At 38.6% G+C, this 21,621-nt stretch overlaps 1 protein-coding gene across 1 annotated transcript in view; it reads left to right on the forward strand.

The window, feature by feature from the left end:
- The first annotated feature begins 12,501 nt into the window (after window positions 1-12,501).
- The window catches only part of SDHAF4 (succinate dehydrogenase complex assembly factor 4), a 779,629-nt gene continuing 770,509 nt past the window's right edge, over window positions 12,502-21,621 (forward strand). Inside the window, exon 1 of the mRNA XM_044089912.1 lies at window positions 12,502-12,685. Within this exon, the coding sequence (XP_043945847.1) occupies window positions 12,601-12,685 (85 nt within the window). The 5' untranslated portion in view covers window positions 12,502-12,600. The remainder of the gene's footprint in view (window positions 12,686-21,621) is intronic.

Here is a 21,621-nt window from a genome sequence, read left to right on the forward strand (position 1 = left end):
GTTCATTGACTTCTCTTTCTCTTTATTTTTCCTTACTCTTATTTTCATTTTTGCAATCCATCCATAAATGTCCATTTTTTATATTTATAACATTTCAATTTACATTTTTGCATCATGTGCTGTTTCCTCAGAAATATAGAATATTATTTTGTCACAGTTACTTATCAAATGCCCTTCTTTTTCATAAATAAAAAATGTTTTGGGTTGTCCCCAGTATTTTACAATGCCACTATTCCCCTCCACATGTATCATGCTTGGTATATTTATATATAGTTTCTCTTTTAACACAATATTACAATCCCAGCCTCCAGTCCATAATCCCTTTTGTCATACATTGTTACATAAAGCTTACAAATGCCCTCTCAAAGCCTCTCTTTTACTTCTGTTCAAAATTGTACATGAATGTTTTTTTTTTGTTTTGTTTCCCTGTTAAATGCTTTTATCACATAAAGATTCCATGGGTTAAAGTCTTTCTGTTCTTTATATTTTCTAAGAAAACTTTCCATTGAAAAAACAGTCTCAACTGTAATGCCACAAAATGTCTCTTTGTTAATAGGTGCTCTTACCTCATGTGTTGTACACCTAAAGGAGCTATTAAATCTTCCCACACTTCATACTTGTCCATTTCATCCTCTCCTTTACTTCGAACCCTTACCATGCACTTCCATTTTTCATTTCCTTCTGCCTTCTTTTCTGCTACTACACTTTTGCCTTCATTTACTTTCTCTGCATATGTTTTTTTCTCATCTCACCACTATTTTTCAGCATTGTCTTTGCATCCTTCTTTTGAATTTTCTCTATAATGTACCCCCAGGAAACATCTCCTTCATTTTCTGGTTCACTTTGCACCATCATTTCTTTAAGTAAATTGTCCCACAACCCTCCTGACTGGAGGGTTGTAATTATAAGCCATCATTTGCTGACTCATCTCCATCAAACAGGTTTCCTTGAAACATTTCCTTAGAATCCTGCACACGTTCTCCAGTCTCGATATTTGCTTTATCCTTATTTTCTTTTACCACCGCATTATCTCCTTCTGTCTTCATTTGCCTCCCTGTTTCTCCAGGCCACCTCTGTGCCTAGACTAGAAACAGGAAGTTCTGTCCAAAATGGATCTCACTCACAACAGTGACAAGTAGGGGAACTTCCCCAATGCACTGGCCAATCTTCCCCTAGTAGTATAAATACCACCTTCAATCTCCCCTGAAAAGAGGCTACTAGCCTAGAGAGAGTAACCTGGTGTAACAAAGGATAAATTAATACATAATTTAATGGTAATTGCAAAGGAAAATGGATATATGAAGGAGTGTATTTATGAAACTGGATTTTGGTTGAAGCAGGTAGTTTAATTTTATTTTTATTTATTTTATTTTATATTTGTTTACCGGGAGTGTCTGGCTGGGCATAAAACCCTTTTTCAGCAGTGGCCCGGGGAGAAAAGCTCCATAGTTAGTAAACTATTTTGTTAGTAGAAAGAAAACGGTATAATACAATAAGGAAAAAAATAGTAGCAGACATTCATAACAGCAAAAAGACTGGAACAGAATAAATTGCTCAAGTGGGAGACAAGACCAATAATCTTGTATAACAAGGCTTCTAGAAGACACTTCTTACAGTAGTAGCAGGTAGTGACACTGTATACAATAAGAGTGCAATTACGATACTTAGTCTTATATACAGGTAGCATAGCAAACTGAAGACTTAAAATCTGGCAGATATTAACAGTGAGAAAGAAAAAAAACAACATAAGGTAGTAATATGACTTAAATTCAATACTCATTACATATGCAATTAAAATTTTAAAATCAGATAGTTCCATGGTTTGGGCTACCCATGAATTATTAATTGAATGAATAAGAAAAATGTAAAGGTTTGGTGATAAAGTGAGAATTAAGAGAGGAGATTAGTGGGTTAGGAATTAAATTTGGGGAATTTAAAATTGTCAACGATCAATGGATGGGAAATGGGATATGAAGGGTAAAGAGTTATTGCTGAATCACGTATGGGAAATGTGGGATGTTGTTGAGAAGTTTAAAAAAATGGCTATTGGATAAGGGTTGGGGGTTACTTTTATAGTGTTTAAAGTTTTTTTGTTAGTTAATATAGTTTCTTTTCTTTGTCTGAATTTATACTTTTTGGTTTTGAATTTTTGAAAATGTGTACATAAAAATGTATATAAATAAAACCCTCCTTTTTCCAATAGGTGCTGTGAGATCTTTTATAACCACTTGAACTATCATCAACTCAAGCAGATGGAACCTTGGTTTAACATATCATCTTAAGGATGGCACACTTAGGAGTGCAGCAGTCCCCTTATCCTGCCCTGCAGTGTCAGCAATCCATTTACCTGGTATGGGAAAAAAACCCACAGCCTTCTGTGCCAAAGGCAAGTGTACTATCTGCTGCGCCATTAACACTGACAGAGAAACAGTAACTCACATTTACTAAAAATGCATCTGGCATCCCATTAAACTACAAGAAACATGCTGGGATTCATACTCAGCATATAGTGAAGTACTAATTAGTGACTATGTGAAGGAAGCAGGAATTCAAAAGACAGATATATTGCATTTGCTAACAGCCTGAGATAACCCACGAGGCACATGTGTTCCTTTTCAGGAACAGCCCAGGAGTACTGTCTGGTGAAGTAACTTGGTCAAAATCACATAGAAGACAAAGCTATGGGAATCAAACCCTGTAGTACAGAAATCACCTGTTTAATAGCTCTTAGCCTTATTCATCTTTACTAAGTGCTAGACAAACTGTAATGCATTTCACACCTGTGTGCCTGACAAAAAAGCAAGCTAAATTAAAAATATATTCATAGTTAAAATATTAACATTAAACTTGTAGACTTCATGCTGTCCAATTTACTCACAACTAAATAATAAACATACTGTTAACATTAAAGAGAACAAAAAAAACAAGAAACATATTAAAAGAACATGGATCATATGATGATGTTCCTGTTTGCGCCAACACGTTTCTTCCTTTACACTATAACTACTCTGCTTTATAGACAGTTACTAGGTTTGCAGTCCCAGGGGCCATTGAGGAGTCTAGTACAGATTACTAGCTGCCACAAAACATTGACTGGCTAATGGACTTACTCATGGACAGGGCATAACTATAAGACAAAATTACAGATGTTCTGCAAATGAGACAGACAAAAGCAGATTACTCAAAATCATTTAAAAAGTTAAAAAAAACAGCAGATTTTACATCTTCATGCATTTTGTGACCCACACAATCTTTGAAACTCTAATGACTGACATTGACTGACTGTAATCCTCAGTGATATACCAAAGAAAACAAAAAAGATGTTAATGGAGATCTGGCACTTTGTATGCAGCATTAAGGGCTCCTGCCTCCTGCTTCTCGTAGCTAAGGTACAGGGTTTGACTCTGTCTATCTAGTGCTCTAAGCAAGTCACTTATCCAGACAGTACCCCCTAACTGAGGCATTACACATACCGACACACACACACACACACACACACACACACACACACACACACACACACACACACACACACACAGAAAAGAAATTTCCAGCCATGGATCCATGCAAATAAAAATTGCTTTCAGATTAAATCCTCCATACTTTCCTTTGTTGTAATGTCCAGCATGCTCTGTGGAGAATAGGTCCTGCGCTACTACTTCCACAGGGTAGAAGCTCCTTTACTGACACTGGGAAAAGGAAAATCAATGCTAATACTTCCAAGGGGGGTGTTATTCTGCAGCACCGAGCTTGTTGTCTGTTGGCTGGCTATGGCCCCCTCTTTAAAGCTGTGGGCCATGGGGAACTGCCTGTTTTGCCCCCATTATAATCTGTGACTGCCAGTGAAATACCTGCAGGACTGCAATAAAGCAAGAGTGAGAAAGAACGTAAAATCCTGTAGCAGGGGGAGTGGGAAAACAGGAGACAGCCATTCTAGCTAAATGGGAAGGAAAGCAGATTATCAGTAAAAATGGACAAGAATACAAAGAAAAGCATAGGATTATGGTGTATAAAAAAAACTGATCAAACAGACAGCAATGCTGATTGATCAGTCCAAGACAGCTGCAAAAACTAAATATTCTAAAGGGATGAAGGACTGGCAAAAGTATTTGTCAGATAAGCTGGAGAATATAAGGTTGGGAACTACAGATCTTTTCATAGGAAAAGAAGGGAAGAGAAATATAAACTTGCTACAGATTAGATAGAATTTCTAAATTCAATATAGAAGAATATATAGGGGGCAAAATGAAGAATGAGTACAGAAGTACATGAGAAAGAAAGCAAATTCTTTGAAGAGATAAGGCATTCAGTCCAGATAACCTACTTCCCCCATATTGTCAGAAGAGATAGCACTGCTCCTTAGTGAGCCTCTGACAGATCTTTATGTTGTCACTAGTAATTTGGGAGGTGACAGATGGCTGGTGGATGGCAGTCATGACTACATTGTATAAAAGATGAAATTAGAAAGGTGAAAAATAAATATGCAGGCCCAGAACCTCAGATCTAGTCTGAGGAAGGGAACAAAAAAAAATCCTGCAGGGCAGACAGGGAGGATTGCCAGAACTGCCTTATTCATTTCCTTCCCTGGGGCAACTATGCAATGGATAAGGAGAATCCTGTGCACATGGATGAGGTATGTGGACTTTAGTCAGACCTCTAATTCTGGGCCTCTCTAAAGGTTAGTATGAAAATTAAAAACTACACTTGCTTCTTCTAAAATGGTGAAATGAGAAACAAACTGACTGTCTGACTGCAGAGTCTAATTGTCAGAGAGGTAGCTATCAGGAGAAAAGTCATGGCTGTAGCCAGTCCTTTAGTGTGTGCGTGTATGTATTTTATATGTTCATATCTAGGCATATGTATGCCACACGCTATACCAGGTTTGTAGAGCAAGATCAATAATGATACTGATGATGTACAGATTAGTGAGGTAATCATGGATGGAGGAACTGATCATCAGAAATGCCCAAAGAAGCTGTTACTGTAGATAGTTAAGTAACAGCCAGAACTTATCATAAAGGCAAAAGGGGCAGTTAAAGAAAAAAAAAGAAAAAAATGGTGGGTAAATACACTATGGAAGATGGAACCAGGATACAGTCTAGATTGAGTGACCTTAAAAAGGACAGGAGAAAAAAAATAGGGATGATAATCTGACTAATCTGTTCACTAAGTGAAGTGAAAAGGCAGCAGAGACGATCAATGGAATACTGTGACGAACATCATGAGAATGGATTCCAAGGACACTGAGGTCATCTTTGTACTACACAAGACATTAGTAATTGTACTTCAACACAACACACAGTGTTAAGGTACATACAAATAAACAAACAAACTAAAGTTATTCTCTTAGAAATCAGGCAGAGCAGTTCGACAGAAATGGAATCTGGCTCTGGAGTAACTGGGAGATGTGGAGAAATGTAAAAAGGCATGCAAGAGGACAGAACAAAACATAGAGATAAGAATTTCACACAATACTGACAGAGGACAAATGTGTGGGATGAAATTTAAAAAGTACATGCAGATGAGACAATGGTACCAGCTTGAAGGGGTAGGGCATCTTAAGTTAGACTTCACAAAATAATATTTTGCTCTTAGTTTTTTGGGGCCAAATGGAAAACTATGCAGAAGACACTGCAGGACTCTGTACAATACAAACAAATATGATAACATTGAAATTCCATGCAGAAAAGCAAGCATTGTCTACAACTATTCCTGCTGCTGCAAAAAAGATGTAACAGCTGCAATAGTCAAGAGTTGTAGATAAACTCCTGAAATTCTCTCCAAATAAACCTGTAGCGCAAGAAGAACTTTCCCAAATCAAGATAAGATGACCAGTGTAAATAATCTTAAGTATTCCAGAAAATATTAGATATATGGACTGTTTAAGAGTTAATTTTGATGCTAAGGAACTGAGTTTCATTTATTAAAATAAACGTTTGATGTTCAAGATTATCATTCTGATATAAAAGCCCATGCCAAGTTTATTATAAAGTTAGTTTTATGTAATCAATATAAAGTAAGACATACTGGTTTGTATACGTTGTGTACATATCGATAGGTACGTGTGCTTACACACACATTATATATACCTACACACTATATGTATGCATATGTATTATTTGTATGTAGGTACAAGTACATACATGTACGATTATACCATCTACAATGTGTGTGTGTGTGTGTGTGTGTGTGTGTGTAAAAATATACATATACAAATACACACAACTTTAAAAAGGGGGTTGTAATAGTATGCTAAATATGGGATATATAACTTTATGATAATGAGCTTACTGCACTGATTTGTATGCCATGTGGTCATCCCACTCACTCTACTAATATGTATTTGGTTTACTTTAATAATTCCAGTTGAGACCCTATTACTATAATCAAACGTCCTATCCTACCTAATTTAACACCACCCCACATTCCTTCCATTACCCTCCTATTCTCTAAATGAACTCATCTAACAATCCCCCAGTAACATTCCACCCTTGACAGCAAATCATCATCTGCTAACTCTCATTCTGATACTTTGTACATGTGTATATATGTTTATTTTAAATCAGTCTATAATGCACCATTTTGTATATGGAAAATTTCATAGTTTCTATGCTTTAATTACATACCATTGTAATTTGCATATTCAACACTTTATTACACAATTTCCATTATGTACAACTATTGTACTACCTTTCCATTATGTTCTGTAATTTTCAGGCTGTGGCAGAAATAAGTCCACTCTGGATTAGCCTACTAACGTAGTCAACAGACTTAAAGAAAAATAAATAAACAAAAACCATAGTGCATAGTTTTTATACAGAATTAGTTTTGAATACACACCTCAGAGAGGGTATACCACACATCTTGTGTCTATGTTGTTTGCTGCAATACAGTCAGATGTTAGCACTTGTCTGAGACAGTACAAAGTAAAAAAGGTGCAGTTACATGGGCATGGGGATGGGCAAGAAGCTGGAATTAACACTTAGCCTGAACACCGTGAAGGTCTATTTTTTCCTCAGCTGTTAACAACAAATGATCCTTTGTTCCACTTTATTTTATTGCCCTTCTGTTCTACTGCCACAACTGAGTTTTCTTCTAAATGACTATAAACTCTGTCAGCATCAATTCCCATATATAGTTTATATGTCGTTGGATGGCAAGTTATTGGTCTATAATTTTTGGGGTAGGTTGCAGTTTCACTGTTAAGTAGGAGCATTATTTTAGCTGTTGTTAGCCTGACTGGTGTCTGCTTAGGGTGCGCATATAAATAGTTGTTACTCATGGCTAGGTCTTCATGCAAAGATGTTAATACTTTTAACCAAAAGTTAGCCACTGCATCTGGGCCTGGGGTTTTCCAATTAAAGGCTTTTCTTAACTTTGTTTCAATCTCTCTGGCTGTTACTTCATCCCATTTCATATCATGTACCTTTAAACTTCTTATTCTTTCTTTTACTTCTTTTATCCATTTAGCATCTTTGTGTTTCACAGGATCTTCATAGATACTTCTCCAAAATATATCCATTTCTTTTTTTATTTGCGGTCTTTCAATTCCTTTTACCTTGTTTCCCAATTCTCTATAAAACTTTTTGGGGTCATCACTAAATTGCCTATTTTGTACTTTTGCTTTATATTTATCTGTGTATCTTCTACATTTTCCACCTGTGCTGAAATTTTTAATTTATTATTTGCGATAGTGCATGATAGATCCTAGTCTATTCTAATACTGTGCACTGTTTTTATCTCATCTATCTTTCTTAGTATTTTTGTTGATCTATTCCCTCTTCTATAGTCTTCTAACAGTGACACTTCTTGTCTTAATTGCTTTATATTTTTCTCTATTCAATACTTCCATGATGGTATTCGATTTCTCCCCTTCCTTTGCCTCACTACCCTGTGCTCTTGTAATAGAACTTTATCAGTTATTAATTTATCTGCACAGTAACATATTCTGTTTACTTCTGTTATATTGCATGGATCTCTATGGACAGTCCTAATTACTATGTTCATTTGTTTTATCAGACTTCTGACTTTTGGGGATTTACTGACCTTCTGCAGTCTATTTCTTTCATTGATTTTTACATATCTATGTCCATTAAATCAAGCAACTCTTCCCTTAGTTCATTTTCTTCCAGACTGAGGGCACATCCTTTGTTTTCCACTTCATGTGAGCATTCTACAGAAAGTTCTATAGCATTTTCCTGCAGCACCTTCTGTAAAATTTCATCCTGTGCCATCTGTTGCTCTGTCATATGGGAACTCACTGGCCTATCACTCTTCAACATTGAGTGCATCAGAGTTTCCCCACTCTCCTGTTCCTTCCCTTGCTCTCTAGCTTTCAGTGAACGTTTATACTGGTTTCCTGTGGAAGGCTCCAAAATATCTTGATGTGGCACTTAACCAAATGCTTCCTGTTCCACTGGTTTCCCCTTAATTTGTATATACATTGCTCTATCCTGTTGTGGTGCTTTCTGCATTAGATTTTCTACACTGAATCCTTCACTTTTCAGGTGCTCCATAACTTCAATTTCTATTTCTTTAACTTCTCCATTACTGATCTCCTTTTCTACTTTTCCTCTTTGTTTTTTTTATATTTTGTATTGTAAAGTTTTCCATATCTGGATTCCTTTGCCTGTATTTCTCTTCAAATATCTTTGGTGCTACTCTTTTTGTATTGGTTAGATTTGCTTTCTCCTTTGCATAAATATTACACCATATTAAATCTCTTTTTCTTTCCCATGTCCATATTTCTTGTTCAGATGTCTCTTGATCTTCCTGCTTCTCCTTACTTTGGGGACTCACTCCATCATACTGTGATGTAGTCTGTGTTACACTTTCTACAATATATCCTTCATTCATAGGTTCATAGGTTGGTACTAGGCTATCAGCCCTAGGGTCTAGACAAGCCTAGCTATAACAATTCCCTGGATATTTCTTCCCACAGTATTTACTTCCCTGAACCCCTGTCTAGCAGGGTGACTGACATGATCCCCGGGGTGAACTGTCTATCTCCCATCCAATCATCAAGGTTCCCTCTGAAGAGGGCCAAAGAGGCGCTCTGCTTGACATGTATGGGCAGTCTATTCTAGAGTCTGTGGCGTCTGTGGGTCAGGAACCTATCCCTCCAGCATGTTTTGTTCATTGTGATGACAAGGTTTAGATCCCTGGAGCATGTGTCTCTGAGGGATTGGGATTTCTTTAAGTGTAGCATGTCCAACAGCTCTGAGTTTGACATGGCCTTGTATGTTAAGCAGAGATCGCCTCTGAGTAGATAATATGCGAGAGAGTATAGGTGGAGTTTTTGTAGATGGTCAGCATAGGGCGTCTGCTTTAGGCCTGTGATTCTTTTAGTGAGATATTTCTGCAACCTTTCCAGTTGTTGCAGATGTCTTGAGAGGTACATACCAAATGGGGCGTGGTATTCTATAATGGGTCTAATGAGGGATGAGTACAGTGGGACAACGACCTCCTTTTTTCTGGATGAAAAGCCCTTAGTGATGAGGTGTGCCACATAGAAGAATTTCCTGACTGTTGTGGTGATATGGTTATCGAAGGTGAGACCACTGTCCACCTGTGTCCCTAAGTCTCTTATCACACTTTCTGTGTTTAGTGTACTGCCACCTATGTGGTAATTCATGGGTACATGTTTTTTTCCCAAAGGGGATAAGTATAAATTTCTTGGCATTGAGCTTGAGCCCATGGCTCTGGCACCAAGCATCTGTTTCTGTAAGGACCTTTTGTAGAATATCCACATCATTTGGGGATTCAATAATGGCTCCCAGTTTGCAGTCATCTGCGAACTTTGTTAGCCAGAGTCCCTTACTGTTGGCCTGTACTTCAGAGAAGTAGATGCCGAACAAGAGCTGTCCCAGGACTGAATCCTGAGGTACTCCACTTGTCACTTGTCTGGAGCTGGATTTAGAGTCGGCTACTTTCACTGTGTGGGTTCTGTCAGTAAGCCAGCTGGCAACCCATCGAGTGACGTAGGGATTAATGCCCAGCTTATTAAGTTTATCTATGATTCCAGATTGGGGGATGGTGTCGAAGGCCTTGGCGAGGTCCAGATAGGCTGTGTGGAACACCTTACCCTTGTCCACAGCTCTGGAGACTGATTCGAAGAAGTCAATCAGGTTCAGGAGAAAAGATCGGCCCTTCACGAACCCAAACTGCGTGGGGTCCAGTGTTTGAAGGTTCCCAGTGTCTTTGTTTATAAGTTCCATGACAATATGTTCCATGGCCTTGGAGATCAGGCTCGTCAGACTGATGAGGCGGTAATTCCCGGGATCCAAGGTGGACCTCCGCAGGCACTCCATAATCTCAACTTCTATTTCTTTAACTTCTGCTTTACTAATCTTCTTTTCCACATTCCATCTTTGTGATATTATTTTTTATTGTGAAATTTTCCATATCTGGATGCCTTTGCTTGCATTTCTCTTTGAATATATTTGTGTCTGCTTTCGCTATATTAATTAACTTGACTTACTCCTTTGCATACATATTTCACCATATCAAATCTCTCTTTCTTTCCCATGTCCATATTTCCTTTTTATACTTTTCAAAAATGTCTAGGTTTTGCTGTGTACATTTTCACACTTCCTCAGATGCTTATTTTTCCAAACAGATCAAAGTTTCTTGATCTATATACAGTTTTTCAAAAATCTGTTGTATTAATGAACGCAAATTTTTAATTGAAGCTTCTGACAGTTTTTCCTGTGAAAGTATTTTTCTTTCCTCTGATCTATCTCTTAACCTCTTTGTATATCCTCTGTCTGGTAATTCTGGCCTTTTTGCACAATAGTAACAATACATAATTTCTTTCTTATCCTCAATAGTCAATTATTTTGTCTTCATGGCTCTTCTATGGCCTATCAGTTGTGGACTGCTACTTTTTTCTACAAGAGGGGCCATCCTCCCCTTGGGCCTGGCCCCACTGTAGGAATGTTTCCAGATTTTGCAGTGTAATTTTTTCCAGCCCTGGCACCAGTGTGCCTACCATGATTGGGCACTTTTTTATCCTGGGACTTGTGCACTCCACTATCTTTTTTTGTTTTTGACTTGCTTCTGTCCATGATATATGCTATATAAATACAGTCTACATATCAGTGTCACCTTGGTGAGATTTTGTGAAAAACAGGGTCCACCTTATGAAGGTACTCACCAAGACTTGAGGATGAATTAAACTTCAGCACTACTACTTTCCTTTGCTTCCTGACTTTTCATCTCTCCATTAGGATCCTTGCTGGATCTATTAATGACTACTGAGACTTGATAGTCAGCAACCCTTTTTAGGAATTTGGTAGGAAGATTGTCTGCAGAGGGGGAACATAGCTTGAGCTCACACGGGGAATTTGATGAAGGTTGAAGGGGAAAATGTGGAGTGACAGGTAACAGGAGGCTGAGAGAGGGTAGAGGGAAATGGAGGGAATTTGTTAGTGATAGAAGCTATGCTATCAACGAAGTAAGAGTTATATTGAGTTGCTATGTCAGGAGACGTATTATCACAGGAATGTTAGGGGGATTCTGGCCTGGATTTGTGCTAATTTTGTGGCTTTGCACAGGTTTTTTTTTGTTCGAAATTAACCTTAAATATACATCTTTACCATCTTGTTAGCCAGCCTCCTGGCTACTTTACTGGATAACTGCCTGTCTGCCAAGCTGGCTTCCTCAAGCTTGCAGCTGGTTTGCTGGCTGGCCTCCTTCATGGCTTAAAAAAAAGATCCTTCTTTTTTTTTTAATAGCACTCACCAGCACACCTCTCAACTGTCCAGATATCTGTAGAATGTCCAGATTTTTGCCTAATATTTTTGTGTACGTTTCTTTTAAACAATTGTGGCCTTCTGGCAAATAATTGAGGACTGAAGTCACTAAATAATGACATGTATTTGAGTTGCAGACCTCCTAATTTTTGTAAAACGCATGCAAACACAAACCCTATTATTTTAACAACTTTCCGAGTTATAAGAGCAATATTTAATATTTGTCACTATATTGTGGCGCTTGTTTCCTCCCTTTATTTTAGGCTTTGTCCAGATTGCTTGCACTTACAGGTTGAGAGGTAGTCACGGATGCAAAAGTGCTGATAAATCCACGACCCACCAGCACAGGCTTTGTAGAGCTCTTCCTTATGTGAGCCCCCATCCCTTACACGAACTTAGCCAATCGCTGAACTATTTTGACCACCGATTCCTGACAGGGAACAGCTCTCCCTGAAGGTCCGAGTTGGTGAGTGACTTCAGAAATGAAATACCGAGAAAATATTGAACACTGCAGCAATTTCTCGGAAATTCTGAGACTTATGAAAAGTGAGACATTTTGTGTCCCTCTGATTTTTTCTGAAACGGGTGACAGAATTTTTAAAACTCGAAACTTAACCGTCCTGATCACAAGTGCGTTTACAGGTTTCTCAAAGAGAGAGGCAGGCCAACAGCGTAATGAGAAATGTGACTTTTTGACGGAGATCCAATAGAGAGAGAGAGAGAGAGAGAGAGAGCAGGGGGTGGAGCTACGGTGTGGCATACTGACTTAGTGTTTTTTTTCTGTTGATTGGGAGAATAGATTTAGTGTTTGGTTAACACTTAAAATAGTCGAGTTTTTTTGCTTGTCATGAGTTGTCTTAGGCACTCGCAACTTCTGTTTATACAGTCCCGAAAGTGTCTTCGGCTGTTCGCCGATGAGCTGCAATGGCTAGGTAGGCGACCTTTGAAGAGTATGTTTGCCAAGTAGTGTTTTGGTTTATCGCTGAATGTTGAAAGGCCCGAGACGGAGATGTGGTTAGTGCACTGCGCACAATTATGCGTAGTGGAGTGCAACGCTAATGTAGTTAGAGCTTTTTAACATAAAACATTGGGCAATCACTCAGTGACTTTCCTATCACCCTTTGAGTGGGCACTGTTTACAGTAATGAGTACAGTCGCATAGTAGATGAGTTCATCTTTGTCACCCTGGTTAGATGCCTCTGAACTGTCCAGTTTTTTTGCAGAATGCCCAGATTTTTGGTCTGTTCCTCATAAAATATGTGGTTTTCTGGCAAATTATTGGGATGATTTGAGGACTGAAGTAAATAATGACATACAGTTGAGTTTAGACTTCATATATTTCGGAAAAAGTATGTTAAAACAAGCCCTGTTATTCTAGCAGCTTTCTATGTTTATAAGAGCAATATTTAAAGTATGCCCCTATTTTGGGGGCCTTCATACCCCAATTTTGTTGAGCTTTGTCCAGATTTAGGTTCTAGATGCAAACCCTTTAGTAATTAGATGGGCCACATAGAAGGATTTACTAACTACTTTGGCAATATGATTGTCAAAGGAGAGATTACTATCTACCAGGGTCCCCAGATCTCTTACTACCTTTTCTGTATTAAGGGGGCTGCCACCTATGTGGTAATTCGTGGGTGTTTTGTTTTTCCCAAACGGGATGACTATGCATTTTTGGCATTTAGCTTGAGGCCATGACTTTGACACCAGGTGTCCATCTCAGTAAGGCCCTTTTGGAGGATGTCCGTGTCAGCCGGAGAGTCAATTATGGCTCCCAGTTTGCAGTTATAGGCGAACTTGGTTAGCCATAGTTCTCCTGTGTTTGCCTGTGCTTCTGAGAAGTATATGCCGAACAGTAGGGGTCCCAGGACCGAGCCTTGCGTGACACCACTTGTGACTGGTTTAGAGTCGGACCTGGAGCTCGCTGTTCTTACCGTGCGAGTTCTGTCTGTAAGCCAGTTGGCAACCCATCTTGTGACGTAGGGGTTTATGTTCAGGCTGGTGAGTTTTTCTGTAATACCCGAGTGGGAAATGATGTCGAAAGCCTTGGCGAGGTCAAGGTAGGCTGTGTGAACCACCTGTCCCTCGTCTATGGCCTTGGTGACTGTCTCAAAGAAGTCAACCAAGTTTAGTAGGCATGATCTGCCCTTAACAAAGCCGAACTGGGTTGGGTCAAGTGTTTGGAGATTCCCAATGTCTTTGTTAATGAGTTCCATGATGATGCGCTCCATAGCCTTGTAGACCAGGCTAGTCAGGCTTATGGGGCGATAGTTACCAGGGTCAGTTGTGGCCCCTCCTCTGTTGAGAGGAATAACCGTTGCTGTACGCCATTCTATGGGCACGTAGCTTTTGGAGAGGCTGAGGTTGAACAGCGTGTTTAGGTGGGGGGGTTAGTTCGTTCTGTAGTTCGTGCAAGACGCAGCCTGGGACACTATCTGGTCCCATTGACGCTGTGTTTTTGGCTTTTGAAAGGGCTGTTTTCACCTGTGCGTTTGTGATTTTTGGGACACTACACTTTTCCGTTATTGTTGTGGGCCCTTTTGGAGGTGAGAGGGGGGTGAAGTTTGCACTGACTCTATCTGCCAGGATGTTGGCAATATCAGTAGGTTCAGTATATTTTGTGCTATTTTACACTAGTTTAGTGCATATCTGCGAGTTGCCACTTAGATTCTTAACATAGCTAAAGAAGGCTTTGTGGTTATCTTTTGAATCCTTGGCTATTTTTCTTTCGAAGTTAGCCTTGGATGATTTCATGAGGGCCCTCAGTTTCTTACTGATACTGATCAGGGCTGTCTTTCCTTCTTGGGATTTGCTTTTTTTCGGAACAAGTTTCCTCTATGTGTTGTATAGCCTGTTTATTGCAGGGCACCACCAAACTGGTTTCCTTCTCTTAGAGGAGTGAGTCTTGGTTTTGCTAGGGATGGCATGATCCATGCATCCTTGTAGGTGCTCATAGAGTGCATTTGTAAAGGTTTCTGCATCTTGGGCAGCGTTATTTTTTAGCGTGGGGACTTTGAAACTTACCACCTCTGTCTTAAGTAAGGTGAAGTTTGCTTTAGAAAAGTTTTTTTACTGTGATTTCCTTAGTTGGGGGTGGTGGTGGGGTGTGGACGTCCAGAGTGATTAGTTTATGGTCTGATCTAACCAGTGACGGGTTGACCTCCGGTGTGGAATACCTGTCGCCCATGTTGGTGATGACCAGGTCCAGTATGTTTTCACCTCTGGTAGGGGAGTTTACCAGCTGATCCAGGGCATTTGAGTTGACGAATTCCAGGAAGCACTGGGCCTGGGAATTTGTACTCTAGTAGTTTTCCCAGTGAATGGTAGGGTAATTGAAATCACCCAATATTAGGGTGTTTGGCAGGACCTTTATGTTTTCCAGTGTCTCCAGAAAGGTGGAGTGGTGGCCCTGGGTCATGGAGGGTGATCTGTAGCAGGGCAGAATTTGCATTGTAGATTTGCCTGATGTTAGTTGCACATGGATGATCTCAGAGGTGTCATGCTGCGCCACTAACCTGGAGGTGTATGTATCCTTGATGAATATGGATACACCCCCTCCTTTTGTGTTTCGGTCCATGTTCTGTGGCTGAAACGTGTGGTATGAGTTGTAGCCCGGTAGTGCTAGGGTGCTCTCTGGAGCCTTGAACCAGATTTCATTTACTGCACAGATGTCGACATTCTCCATACTGAGGAGTGCTTCGAGCACGTGCATTTTGAGATTTAAACTCCTGGCATTGAGTAGCATAACCCTCAGTTTTTTGTTAATTGTGCTGTTTACGGAGGTGAGTTTGACTTTTGAGCCTTGCCTAAAAAAGGCACTATGGGGGGCAGCAAGAGCCTTGGTCAGTATTCGAAAGCCTAGGGGTGACAGGCGCAAGCCGTCTCTTGCAAAGCAACACGGTTTGTCGAGCATGTCGTCCCAGGCTGACAGACACTGGATCCCCTTTGAATGATACCAGAAGCTTAGCCAATTGTTGAAATTGATCATTTTTTTCTTTATACTGAGGTATCATTCTTGATGAGGACAGGATGCTACTCATGGTCAGGGTCATACCAGCCTGGGCTACATGATCAGAGAGCTCTTCCATGTCTCTTTTCATGTAGTCCCGGGAGGTACGTCTCAGGTCATTCACACCAACATGAACAATGACAGAGTCATATTTGTACTTGTTCTGGAGTGACCTGAGTGCTTGTGTTATGTGGCGGATTCTGGCTCCCGACAGGCAGCTAACAGTAACCTTCTGCTTGTCCAGCCTAGTGAGTGGGATGTCAGTGTGCCTGACTATAGAGTCACCTATTACTAGTGTGCATTTCTTGCAGTAAAAGGCTGAAAGGTATGTGCACCTTACCGGATAGCAGTACTAATAAGGGATCAATTACTGTATTGTGATACTCTGATGGTTCAGTCCCATCTAAAAATATTTGACTTTATGGTCAACCAGTGAGACACAACCTCCCCGCACGTCCAACGGGGCTGCGTAAATAGGGGTATTCCCACCTTGATTGACACCCGAAATGGGCTTGATTGCGCACATTTTTATCAGTTATGCTGTTAAGTATTTGAAACGTGACATCGTGAATGTATTTCAACAAAAGCCGTAGTTATGTTGCGACGAAAGTCTGGAAACATGTAATTGTTCTTATCGTAAAGTTGAAGCCTTAAAAAATAATGGAATATCTGTTGGTATTGCTGCCACCTTTTCAAATGCCCAAAGTGGGAAATTTCTGTAAATAGATGAGAATTTGCAGGACAAAACATATTCCTGGCTAGTGCAAAGACAGAACTTTACTTTTTTGCCAAAATAAAGGCTTTGTATTAGAACACTACCCCACCGGCATTTCTGCCCAGAAATGGGCGTGGTGAATGTGATTGGTAGGTGAAGGCCATGTGACATACCATGGCAGTCATGTCAGACTGACAAGGCATGCAGATTTCAATGTGGCATCAATGAATATTCACAGCGAGTTCTCGGAATGTGAATATACTGAAGAAAACTGTCATTGTTGGGGAGTTATTCTGTTTTATTAAACAATCACATCATTAAACAGAATTAAACAGTGTTACTTCATAGCTGGGCACAAACTTAGTATTTACAGTGTCAAGAAGTTAATGTTATTCTGCTGCAGTCTTCCGGAACCAGAGCAACATGTTTCAGCCAGAGCTTGACATAAAAAAAATCAAAACCAACAACAATAGTCTTTACCCCCCCCCCCCTGCACCGCCCCAAATACTGTTTAGGGTACTTGGGTATTATCGTAACCACATTCTTAAGCAACTCACTCTGCTCTTCTTGTAAACAGAAAAGAAGTCCCGGTTCTGTGAAGAGCTCAAGGTGCCCTCAACTACAACCTCATTGGATAACAGCAGTTGGTCAGAAAGAAAGAGCAAAACAAGGGAATCACAGAATGAGTACACTTGATCTGATTTGGAGAGTTTTTTGCCATGGGTTTTGGATGAAAATGAGTTGCTGCCTACTTGCATTATCTCATAGTAAAGAAATCTCAGATAAATAGTTTTATTGTTTGTTCCTTGTTCACTGTCATGCAGCTGTTCTGCTAATGACAAAGCTGTCATGACGTTATTTCCACAGTATGGTTCTTTAACCGTTCCTGTTAACACAACAGTCCAGGACAAAAGGGAGTTTGAGACAGCATTACTTCGTAATTACAACTCAGAGAAGCGAGGCAGCAGTCAGAAAAGAGGAAAAAATAAGAGAAAAACATGATGGGGTGGGGTAAATTACTGTAACTTGGCTGAGAAAAAAAAACAACTGTTTTTTCACCTTTGCCCCATTAAGTACAGCCGCTAATGCCGCTTGCACATTCTTGATAAACACGGCAAATAAGAGCCAGCTGGGTAAGTCGCCTGACTTTCTATTCCACTAGGGTTATTTTCAAAATAAAAAGGAAATCGCAGCTCTATAAACAACTCCAAGAACACATCAAGTAAATCTGTTGGTATAAAAGTGACACTTCAATGAAAAAAAATTTTTCACCAGTTCACTGTTTATTATCGGAACGTCAAGTGAGTGTGAGTTGCTTATGAATGTGGTTGCGATAATACGCAAGTACCCAATTAAGTAATGTCAGAATATTTATATTTGCAATATTTCGCTTGAAACAGGTGTGGACAAAGATTTAAGTGTAGTACTTGTAATGTATTGCGTTCTGTTGCTGCTTTTAATGTAATTAACAGCGACGACTTTTCCAATAGCTTGTTTGTCGGTGTTTGTATGAAAATGACATATAAACAGTAAAGGCGCCATGTTGGGCTTCCGACAGATATATTCATATTAAGCTCTACTTTGCAGTCAATGTTTTACATAGTCATTTGGCCGACAGAGGTCTACTTATGTTTAGTCAGAAGTAGACAAACAGTAAACATCACGTGGTGGGCAGTGCTTGCTACTGCGCATCTGGTGGGGTAGTGTTCTAATACAAAACCAAAATAAAAGCTTATTCTTATAGTATGTGAATTGTTTATGCTATTTCATATAACATTTAGGTGTTTCAGATAAAAAAATCACTATTTCATGCAACTAATAAAGAAAAGTTAAGAAATATTTTTGTCCTAAAATCTCAGGACAGTTGCCATTTCTTTAGTTTTACTTGCAGGTCACAGCTGTCCAAAGAGGGATAGGTGGTAACCCTATCTGTTGGAGATTTTAATTTTAAAGACAAACTTCATAATTGGTAACACACAATGTTAACTATTTTTAATAAACTTGGTTTTCTGTAACGCTAAAATAAACACAATAAATAAAACAGTAGGACATACTGGAAATTGTAAATATGAAACCAAAATGTATAAATACATTTGTACATACACAAACTAAAATCTAACTGATATAAAGTGTGTGCCAGAAACATCAGCCATGCTATAGACATGAAATATACATGTATTCCATTTTAATTTTCATAGCATAAAAACATCAATGCATACACTTTATACTGTGTCTGTGTGCGTATGTGTGTGTGTGTTATATATATATATATATATAGAGAGAGAGAGAGAGAGAGAGAAATACTAGTTTTGTGTGTTAAGATGGTGTAGATGCGCGCAGTATAAAACAGTATAGATATAGAAATATATATAGAACTCTCTATGGTTTATACTTACTTAATCAATTATACTCTTCATGAATGTTTTACTCAAGTATAACTCCCCTATCTTGTACTGTAAAGGAAGTTAGAGTAAGTGTCCTTCCAAATATATATTTTCAACTAGTATAATCTAGATTAAACCTTATTTCTGTTTGTATTTTACTAACTACTTACTTTCTTTATGTAAATGACTTGTTTGTATTAACTTCAATGTGGAGCTTTTCTCCCTGGGCCTCTGCTGAAAATGGAAATGTATCCAGTTGGACTAGCCCGGTAAACAAATGTAAAATAAAAATAAATAAATAAATAAATTTTAAAACCATGATGTGGCCATCGTAAACCGTAATATACCTAGGTGAGATGTTTTGTATTTCTATATACTGATTTATAGATTATTTCACTGTGCTGTAAGTAGAGCTATGCTTTTCTGTGTCTTTAGTTGTAATGTTGTTAATTTTCTATAGCTTTGCCATTTAGACCCAGACCTTTTTGGTATGATTTATCTTTGTAATATTCTTTTCCATCGTTTACAGTTTACTTTCTCTTGCAATGAGATTGTTGTGTTAAGTAGACAGTGCACTGTACATTACTGTGGTGTAGTTATTTATTTGTAGTTGATGTTTTCCTGTTTTTTTTTCTTTAAACTATGCTTAGTCCATTGTGTTTTTATTTGTTTATTTTTGTTTAATCAAGGTAATGTGATGCCACAATCTGTGACCAGTGTAGTCACATTTAACAAAGTAAATATAATAAACATGCAAACACAGTGGACAAGACTGCAGCTTGGACGACTGTTCAAGTATGGGCAAGGGCTGCATTTTGTTTAACATACTACATTTAAAAACAGCAGTAGAATTCAGTGTCTTATTATTACAAAAATGTGAAAATTACACCACTTTAGTGGAGAGAGAAACAGTGAAAGAAAACTGTAACAATACGCACATAGATTAGTCAGCTGTGTGTATAATTGTTTGCAGAAAGAGGTTTGGGTAAGAGAGGCTGTAATTGGGGTGCATTCCTGGAAAGAGTGGATTGATCTCAGCTCAGTTCAGCTAACGCTGGAACAGATTCTAAAAGAGTTGCTGTCACTGTAAGTCTGCCCTGATTCTGAAAGACTTGCTGTCAGTGTAAGTGATTTACTTCAGTGTAAGGCCCAGCTTTAAAAAGGTTTACACTGGGGGACCAGATTCCAATAGACCAGCTGTGAGCTTGCTTTCATTGTAAGTGGTCATTTACACTGAGACCACATCTTTTGGAATCAGGTCTCATTGTGTAGTGTAGTACATGTAATACTGCTGTTTCTGAAGTTGGTAATTTCTAAGTATATTAGAAAAGTAGTTCATTATATTTGGTAAATCATTTTCATATAATATTACTTTTGTCAGTGTACTGGCATGAGCTTGTAGTGGTGGCCTGCCTTGAGGGTTTTTACTTGGCACATGTTAATGTAATTTAAAATGTTTTTATGACTGTCTGCATTGTCTAGTTCATATTCTTACCAATTTCAGTAAAGTGGTCTGATTTTACACAGGTGGCCTGCCCTGGGGGTATTAACATATTTTATTATGTTTAAAATGTCTTCAGAGATGGATACTGATCATTGCCGGACATATGGTAGTATTGTATATTATAATTTATTGTACAACAACAGTAGGTCATTACTGTTCAAAAATGTGCATGCTGATTAATCAGCCCAACCAGCTTGCCCGTTGTAAGTCAGTATACCGATAGAAAAAAGTTTGGCTGTTGAGCAACTGGAATATCTTCTGTTAGTATATGCTAGGGCATACCTGTCCAGATTTTCACAGAATATGCAGGTATTTCCTTCGTGTATTTGGGCTGTTCCTTATAAAATTTGTGGTTTTCCGACAAATCACTGATGAGTGAAGTCACTAAATTTTAATTTCAGAGTTCATATCCTTCAATGCACAATAACACAAATCTTGTTATTCTAGTAACTTTCTAAGTTTATAAGAGCACCATTTAAAATCTGTTCCTATTTTGGGGTCTTTGTCCCTCATTATTTTGTGTTTTGTCCACATTTCTTCACCTAAGAGGTTGAGAGGTATGAAACAAATACAAGGGAAATGTCAGGTATGTTTTACAGAACTAAAGAAATGTATCTAATTTTCCTTGTGTTTCTGCCCCATCTCTCTTGTACCTCTAAACTGTAGGATTTCATTGTAAAAAAAAAAAAAAAAAAAAAAAGCAACCGAGATCTTCCTTTCTCTGTTGCTTTTTTTCAACAGCACTGTGCTAGAGTGGGAATGTAAGCCCCATACACATGCACAGTATATCAACAAATGCAGAAGAATGAGGAAGCAAAGTGGAAGAACACTACGGCGCCATTATACAACAACATTTAAAAAAAGTAAGCAATTTTTTTCTTAAATGTCATTGTTTAATAGCAATAACTGACTCATGGGTGTGGGTATATGAGGATTTAACCACGGGTGGCTTTGCTTAATCACGCAGGCTTCGCCTTCGTAGTCAAACCATTCCAAACGTGGGTAAATCCTCAGTATATCCATCTGGTTCTGTTCTGGCTCAAAAACAAGATAAACTCTATTTCTAATTGTGAACAAGTACCTTTTCATTCCTTATACCTCTTTTCTATCCCTTCTTCACTTACTTCTTTACTTCTATCAAATTCTCTTCCCTAACTTTCTCTCTAAATACTCCATAAGCTTGTTTTTCCCTCACTTCATATTGCAATTCCTGTTTGTATTAGACTAACTTACCTTTAATTTCTTTACAAACTGTA

This window comes from Protopterus annectens, chromosome 12.part0, assembly GCF_019279795.1.
Source record: "Protopterus annectens isolate FY-2018-M chromosome 12.part0, PAN1.0, whole genome shotgun sequence".
Taxonomy (NCBI): Eukaryota; Metazoa; Chordata; order Ceratodontiformes; family Protopteridae; genus Protopterus; species Protopterus annectens.